The 8,807-nt window shown below is 39.2% G+C and overlaps 1 protein-coding gene across 1 annotated transcript; it reads right to left on the reverse strand.

The window, feature by feature from the left end:
- Positions 1–6,975: 6,975 nt before the first annotated feature.
- On the reverse strand, positions 6,976–7,932 carry LOC110216342 (olfactory receptor-like protein OLF3). Its single transcript, XM_020998155.1, has one exon. The coding sequence runs from the start codon at positions 7,930–7,932 to the stop codon at positions 6,976–6,978; it is 957 nt and encodes a 318-aa protein (XP_020853814.1).
- Positions 7,933–8,807: the final 875 nt, after the last annotated feature.

The raw sequence follows: 8,807 nt of genomic DNA on the forward strand, positions 1-8,807 counted from the left end.
ATTTGTTCTTTCTTTGACTAATGGAATCTGCATCCCTTCTTGATCCAGGCTTTTGGATCTAGACCTGAGCTTTACCTTTAGTTCCTTACTTGTCTTTCCAAGGCTTGACTTCTAGCACTATATTTTATATTAAGTTCTGACTATAGCTCTGCTTGAAAACTGGCATATCCTCAATATTCACCAGATGGGAAAATGCCTTTAGGATCAGAAAACATGCTACTTTTTAACAAATTATTTTCTTCAGTTAGCTTTTGTGCCTCTTTTTCCATTTGGCCAATTCTAATTTTTAAGGAGTTGTTTTCTTCAGTGTATTTTGTCTTCCATTTTGTCAATTGTATTTTAAAGAGATTGTTCAATTTTTCTTCTACCTCTCTTATTTGACTTTTAAAATCCTTCTTGAGCTCTTCCAAGGAGGATTTTTTTGCTTAAGACCAGTTCATATTCCCCTTTGAGGTTTCACATGTGGGTATATTGACAATGTTGTTCTCTCCTGAATTTGTTTTGATTTTCCTGTCACCAAAATATTTCTCTATGGTCAGTGTGCTTGGTTTTTTTTTGTTGTTGTTGTTTCTTCTTGCTCATGTTGTTTGCCTTTTTTTTCTGGCTTTTAAAGTTGACCTCTGCTTCTGGTGAATAGGGGTCACTGTCCAAGGCTTTTTGTGTTAGGGGCTAGGGGCCTGGCTACTCGTTTTGTGTGTTGGGGCCTCAGGTGTTGGCAACTGGAGGCTGTAGACGTCTGGTAACTTACCTGGTGCTGAGCTGAAGCTGGTGGTGGTGGTGGCTGGTGTGTGCCTGGTGTTGACACTGCCCTAGGGCTCAGGATCTTCCTTTGGTTTGATGAAGTGGGGCTTGCTGCTAACTTGTTGGGATGCCTCTCATCCTGTATTGGCTCCCTTCAGCCACAGCAAGAGGGACCTTTCCCATTAATCCCCGTAGCCTCTGAAGCTAAAAGACTGTTGCGTCTCATCTTTCTGCTGACTCCATTATTTCAGGATTTTTCCTGAGGCAATATTATCTGAGTTTTTCAAGGTGAGTAAGGGAGGGTGAGAAGAACTTACTGCTTACTCTGTCATTTTGGTTCCTGGAAGCTGAAATAGGTGACTTTCAGACATTCCATTTCTGGACTGATTGTTCTGGGAGCAGCCACTGCTGCTGCTGTTGCTGGCGCTACTGCCATTGCTACTGCACTTGCCAATTCAGTCAGTCCGAAGGCTTGCTCCTGATTTGCTGGGGCCAGGGCTATATTGGCTTCTCTCTCACCCAGTTCCAACAGACCCCCTTCCACTGACTTCTAAGTTGTCTCTGGCATCTGTGGGCTGAGAAATCTGGAAACTGCCACTGCTGCCAGTGATTCAGTCCCCTAAGGCCTGCTTCAGCTTTGCTGGGACCAGGTCTGTGCTCCCAGACCTCCGCTGTACTGGCTCCTCTCTCAGCCTGTGCAGCAGACCCTTCTAGGTTGTCTTGGGCTACATTTGTTCTGTGTCTTTGTGGGTTCTGTAACTCTAGAATTTGCTCAGAGTCACTTTTTAAAGGTGTTTGAAGGGGTTTGGAGGAAAGCGCAGGTGAGTCCCTGCGTTCACTCCACCATTTTGGCTCCATCCCCCATTGCCCAGAAAACATTATGATGAACAAAATGAGATAAGACATTGCCCATGTTTGCCATATTACCATCATTCCTCTGTTAAAAAGGAAAAGATAAGATTTCAAAAGTCTGTATTTTTAACTTGTAGACAGATATCTTAATCCACTCTGTCCCTTCACTCTTCAACTTACAGATACACAGACACACACACACGCACACACACACACACACACACACACACGTGCGCGTGTGCATGCTCACAAAATTCACCAGATTAAAGAAGCAGAGATGGAAGGGACCTTGGTGATCATGACATTCAACTCTTGCATTTACAGTTGAGGAAACTGAGGCCCAAAGAGATGAAATAACTTTTCTAAGGTCATATTGAGTGCCAGAGATGGTATCCAAACTCAGGCTCTCCAGCTTCAAATGCAGGGCTTTCTATTGTGCCATATGATAATAAGCTTCTTTCTGAAAACAATGTCCAGCTCTAACAATGGCAATGACTTTGAGTTATGAAATGCTATTTTGTCCCAAGAACAGAAATTCGAGTCATTTAAGGGACAACACAACATCATATAGTGGGTGTGAGTGGGTTGCAACACCTGACAAATAAGAAGTTATGCAAGATAAATGTTGTGAAGTTATGTCATCAGGTATAACAGAATATCAACTTGTAGACAGGAATGCCAAGTCCCCCAAAACCGATAAGGATGGAGCTAGAAGTGAGGTCCTTCAGAGATTAGCAAATAGGATTAAAAGAAATAATCTCTTCAAAACTATGGAAACCTATCCATCATAAGCATTTGTAAAATATCTGGGGTTTACATTACCTGTTTATTTATTTGATACTATTGGTCTTCATTTGTTTTCATCAGACTTAATTAGATTAAGGAAAAAAGGATTTTGATCCTTTCTGAAGGCCAGAAGAACTGAGAATATCCATGTTCCCCAAAATTCAGGCAAAAATGGGAGACAAAGAAGATAAGTGGTCTACCACTCTCATAAGAAATTTGGATTGTGGGTTTCACATAGAGTATTGTGGGATTCAACTGTGCAGTCCTGCTTCATTCTGAAAATCTGTATTTGGTAATTGTTTTAAAGTCCCTAAATATTAAATCATGGCATGATTTCTTATTGAAGTAATTTGTCTTCACAGTTGTCATGTCAAGGACATTGCATTCTAAGATTATCAACTACTCTCAAATTGTTTGAGTAGAGGTGATGGATCATTTTTATAAAATCAGGGGCTTCCTCAATCTTATGTCTGGAGCTTTCTAGCTTTTGTCTGAGTACTCTGCAGGCTATAGAAAGCCAGTCTTTAAATTCAGCCTTTACAGCTATGTGTTTGAAATTTCAAGGGAGTAGTAGAATGGCAGAATACACACACACACACACACACACACACACACACATATTTGATATTAGTCTAATCTACATGAGCAAATAGCCCCAGAGAGATGAAATGACTTTCCAAAAGTCATGCTTCTTGCTTGATTTCCAGAATTGTCATCAGGTTTTGATGTTCAAGTATATTCACATTTAATTTGTGACACTTTGAGGAAGTCACACGGCCTCCCTGGGGCTTCAGTTTCCTCATCTGTCCAATGGAAATAGTTATCAGCCAGCCCAGATGAATTCACTGGGTTGTGATGAGGAACAATAAAATTTTTGAAAACACTTTGAATAGCACAAAATACTCATAAATGTATGGGAAGTCTACAAAGTGTGATGTAGATTATCTGATGTGGAGACAGAGGCAGAAGGTAGATGCCAGGTATGGACTCTTTTAGGGAGAAAGAAAGTTCTGAAAGTCAAAAATTTGAAATGACAGATAATTTTCACCTACCCTTCTCCTGCTTTGTTATTCCTTCCTCTTATTCATCTAGGATTTCCAATAGAGGTAAATTTGGTATTCTCTTTATATGGCAGCATAGACTTCATTGGTCACTCAGCCAGAGCTGGTGAGGTCTTCTATGGGGCTGTAATGGTGAGTGGCAAAGGTGGAGAAAGGTTATTGGAGACTCGAGTCTCTTTTAAAAGGACCATTATATTCCCATCCTTTGTTCTTACCCCTGCTTGTTTGACGGACCTTCTTGCGTGAAGGACATTGATTTCAATTTAAAGCCAAGTTCACAGCTAGCAGCAGCAGCAGCAGCAGCAGCAGCAGCAGCAGCAGCAGCAGTAGTAGAAGTAGTAATAATGGAAGTAGTAGTGGTGGTGGTGTTATTAATACTACAATATAGCTATTATAGTAAATAATATGAACAATTAATAATTACCATTATTAATTATTAATGTTTCTATCAGTACACATTTAAACTGTTAATAATACTTATAAATATAAGTAATAATCAATGTTATTAGTAATTAGTAATATTAATAACACTAATAATTATAGCTAGCATTTGTATCATGCTTTAAGGTTGAAAATACTAGAAATATTTTGTCAACAGAATAGCTCTGGGAGGTAGGTGCTATAATTATCTCCATTTTACAGATGAGAAAACTGAGGCAGACAGAGGTTAAGTGATTTTCCCAGGGTAACGAAGCTATTAAGTGTCTGAGGTCAGATTTGAACTTTGGTCTTCCTGACTCCAGGTCTAATGCTCTACCCATTTCATAGTATAGCGCCTAAGTTCATAGCTTCACAGGATCAGAAAAAGAAATAATTATCTAGGCCAAGCTCTTACTTTACAGATGATGTAACTGAGGTCCATAGAGCTTAAACATACAGAAAGAAAATAATAGAGCCAGGAATTCAAATCCATCTCTTCTGATTCTTAAACTGGCACTCTTCCCAATATAACCACACTCTTTTCTTTAATTTTCTTGTGTTATCTTTAAATAGAAACATTTGATTTGCTTGAGGCTGATTTTTACTTTTGCAATAACCATTTATCCCACTTTGGCTCAATTGGTTTTGTAGGCAAAATCTTAGAAGGTATGGAACTACTATTTTTACACACACCCACACACACCCACACACACCCACACACACACACACACACACACACACACACACACCCAGAGAGAGAGAGAGAGAGAGAGAGAGAGAGAGAGAGAGAAGGAGAGAGAGAGAGAGAGAGAGCGCTTCAATTGTTTGTTCCCTCAGTCATGCCATTTATTTGCTTCCATATAGAAATTTGGTCTGACCATGTCACTCTGCTACTCAAAAATGGTTAATGGCTTCTCATTGGTCATAAAATAAAATAGGAATTTCTCAGTTTTTCATTTAAAACTCATCACAGACTGGATCTGCTTCTTATTTCCATAGTTAATTCATATCCTTCCCCTTAGTGCACTCTCCATTCTGAGCAAATTGGCCTATTTCTTGTTCCCCAAATTCAGGATTCCATTGCTCATGTACATACTCTTGCATAGGCTGTCTCACATGCCTAAAAATGTGCTTCCATCTCACCACACACTCTGAGAAACTTGTGTTTCTTTCAAGACTCAACTCAACTGTCAATTGCTATATTAAGCCTTTTCTGATTCCCCTAATAGACCACATATTTGCTTATTCAATCAAACCCAAAAAAGCATTTATTTGTCAAGCGCCAATTATGGGAAGGGAACTGTGTTAGGTGCTCGTGATGCAATGACAAATATCCCCTTTGCTTAAGGAGCTTACATTCAGCTATGTGAATGTATCATTGCAGTAAATTGTTAGGTCCTTAAGGATAGGGACTGTTTTCCATATTGTCTTGAAATTTCCTGTGACCATTGCACTGCCTTACATTTAATTGATGCTTATTGAATAAATGAGTTTCCATTTCTCTCAAAAATCAAAGGCGTTATGTCTATGTTGCCTACGGCTATATCTTTATAATTTCAGTTGGTTTGGCTGACTTCTAATCTCCCCAAAAGACAGCCCTCCCCTAAATGAACTCATCCAATTTATTTGTACTGTGTGCAGATATAACCAATGTCTCTAGAATGAAGAAGGCCCTGCCAAAGCACTTCCTCCTTAATTTTAATGTTGACATGTTCCTTCCTATGCTTGCCATGTCTTGAAAAAGAGAGAATATATTCAAGATGCAGAACAAGACACATTTTTAGACACACCAAGTGTAGAAACTTGTTTTGTTTGACTGTATATATTTTTATAAGGGCTTTGTTTTTTTATATTTTTTCCAGTGAGAAGTATGGATGGAGAGACACAGGGAGGATATGGATATGGTAGCAAAAAAGAAAGAAAGAAAGAAAGAAAGAAAGAAAGAAAGAAAGAAAGAAAGAAAGAAAGAAAGAAAGAAAAAAGAAAGAAAGAAGAAGAAGGAAGGAAGGAAGGAAGGAGGAAGGAAGGAAGGAAGGAAGGAAAGAAAGAAAGAAAGAAAGAAAGAAAGAAAGAAAGAAAGAAAGAAAGAAAGAAAGAAGAAAGAAAGAAATGAAGGAAGAAAGAAGGAAAGAAAGAAAGAAGGAAGGAAGGAAAGAAAGAAAGAAAGAGAAGAAAGAAAGAAAGAAGGAAAGAAAGAAAGGAAAGAAAGAAAGAAAGAAAGAAAGAAAGAAAGAAAGAAAGACAGACAGACAGATAGACAGACAGAAAGAAAGGAAGAAAGAAAGAAGAAGGAAGGAAGAAGGAAGGAAGAAAGAAGAAGAAGAGAAAGTAAAGTACAGACAAGAAGGAAAGCCTTGACAGCTATAGGTTGAACCTATAGACTTAAAAAGAAAAAAAAAACAAGCTTTACATAACAGAGTTCTAGAGTTTTATATTTAAAAAAATAGAAATTTTTTTTTTCTTTTCTTTCTTGACACATAAACATATAGACCCAATTTTAATGCCTTATGCTTGGCTTAATGCATCACTTGCTATTCTGAGCAATTCTAGCATTTTAATGCATTTTGTGTTAAGAAGAAATTGTTCATTTCAAGAATTGGTGCTCATTTCATGACTGGTGGTGATATGGAGGATAACAGATGTGGCAAACCAGAGTGACAAAATAGAATTTAATATTTTACATAAGATGTCAATTGTCAATAAACATTTTTTACGCATCTACTACTGGGCCAGTCAGTGTGCTAGGCATCAAGGATATAAATACAAAAACAAACAAAGAAAGCATCTATTCCCTGCCCTTGAAGAGCTTAACACAAAAAGGAAGCTTAAAAGAAGGAAGGATGAGGTACTCCAAAGTGCCCCACATGATGATGGAGTCATGTTGGAGGACAAGACATAGAACACAAGGATAAAAAGATCTGAGTTCTGTCCCTGTAAGTCCTGCTTGTATCACTCAACAGGCTGCCTGCTATATCTTTGGCCCACCTTTCCTATCCATATGGGCCAGGAAGAATTCCCCCATCTCTCAAAATGGAGAGGAGAGAGATATGAGCAGCTCTTGTCATAGTTAGGTCTGAGTGGGAAGGCACAAGACACTATGGCTTCTCCTTGTGACTCATGAGGATGTCAGCTTTGACTTTAATTCATAGAATTGCCCTAGAAGTTTCTGCCAGGCTCGCTTCACTTCCTTATTCCTCACACTGTAAATCACAGGGTTCAACATGGGTGTTAATAGGGCATAGAAAAGTGAGATCATATTCTCCTGAAGGATATTAGGGGTTGAGTGAGGCTGGATATAAGTGAAAATGGCCATCCCATAGCACAAAGCCACCACTGTCAAGTGGGAGGCACAAGTCTGGAAGGCTTTCTTTCTTCCTTCTGTGGACTGAATCTTCAGGATAGTTGAAATGATCTTGATATAGGACAGCATAACCAGCAAGAATGGGGTCATGAGCAGGATGATGCTGGAAGCCATAATTGCAATCTCGTTGGAGGAAGTGTCCACACAGGCTAATCTCACTACAGCTAAGAGTTCACATGATATGTGGTCAATGACCTGGTTTGTGCACATGGGAAGCTGGAAAGTGATGCCAGTCTGCATGAGAGAGTTCAGAAAACCACCAAGCCAGGAGGCAGCTACCAGCCTGACACACAGCCCACCATGCATGATTGCAGAATAGCGCAGAGGGTTGCAAACTGCCACATAGCGATCATAAGCCATTGTTGCCAGCAAAACAAACTCAATCCCACCTAGACCCAGAGAGAAAAATAATTGAGCTGCACAGCTCAGATATGTAATTAATTTCTTCTCTTCTAAGAAATGAACCAATAACTGGGGGACAATGCTGGTAGCGTAAGAGACATCCACAAGAGAGAGATTAGTGAGGAAGAAATACATCGGTGTGTGGAGGTGGCTGTCGAGACAGATCAGAAGGATGATAAGGATATTCCCAAGCACAGTCGCCAGGTACATCACCAGGAAAAGAACAAAGAGTGAGACCTGAGTTCTCCAGTCACTAGACAGACCTAGGAGAATGAATGAACTCACCCATGTCTGGTTAACTATTCCCATTAAATTGTGAAAAGTAATCTGTAGAGAAGAGTAGAAAGAACAAGAATCATTTGGTTAGAAAACCATATCAATAGCATTTCAAAGAAATGTGTTATTTTCCCAGCTGGAATAATTATACAACTCTATCAACTTGGCCTAGGTGAGGCAGTTCTTAAATTGGGTGCTGCTGAGAACAAATGGAATGAGTTGCCTCATGAGGTAGTGAATGACCTCTCAACAAAAGTATACAAACAAAAGCTAGATTACCATTGTGAGGGCATATTGTCCTTGACACTGATGCACTGATTAGGGACCTCTAATAGAAGACTGCTAAGGTTCCTTTTAACTGTAACATTCACTGACCATGAGTTGGGTATCACTGAGTGCCAATTTAATTCTCTTTTGTTGCCACAGACTGATCTGATAACCATGATCATTTGACCTCCACCTGTACCTTCAATCTCATTACTCTCCATCTCTGAGACTTTCTCCATCATTCTTTTATATATCTTCCATCTTTCGCTCCCTATTAGATGTTTCCATTCACTTTATGAACATGTTCATATCTGCCCTAATCTTAAAAAAAAAGAACAATTCTATAGCAACTAGTTATTCTCCCTTCATTGCCACATTTCTAAAAAGAAGTTTTTTATTTCATCACCACCTATTTAATCTCCAAATCCTGGGCAATTTATCTTCTGTTTCTCCTGCTCAATTGAAGAAGTCAAAAAGCCAACAAGACTGGATTGATTTGGTGTGGGCTTGGGAAAGTCACTTAACCTCTCTGATAAGACTGGTTGATCTCTAATATCCTTTCCAGTTACTGGTTCTGGCATTCAAGGTCCTTAATAAGATGTCTACTTCCTACTTTTCCAACCTTATTTGAAGCTATTCCC

The sequence above is a fragment of the Phascolarctos cinereus genome, unplaced genomic scaffold (genome assembly GCF_003287225.1).
Source record: "Phascolarctos cinereus isolate Bilbo 61053 unplaced genomic scaffold, phaCin_HiC Scaffold_1;HRSCAF=81, whole genome shotgun sequence".
NCBI classification, from domain to species: Eukaryota; Metazoa; Chordata; class Mammalia; order Diprotodontia; family Phascolarctidae; genus Phascolarctos; species Phascolarctos cinereus.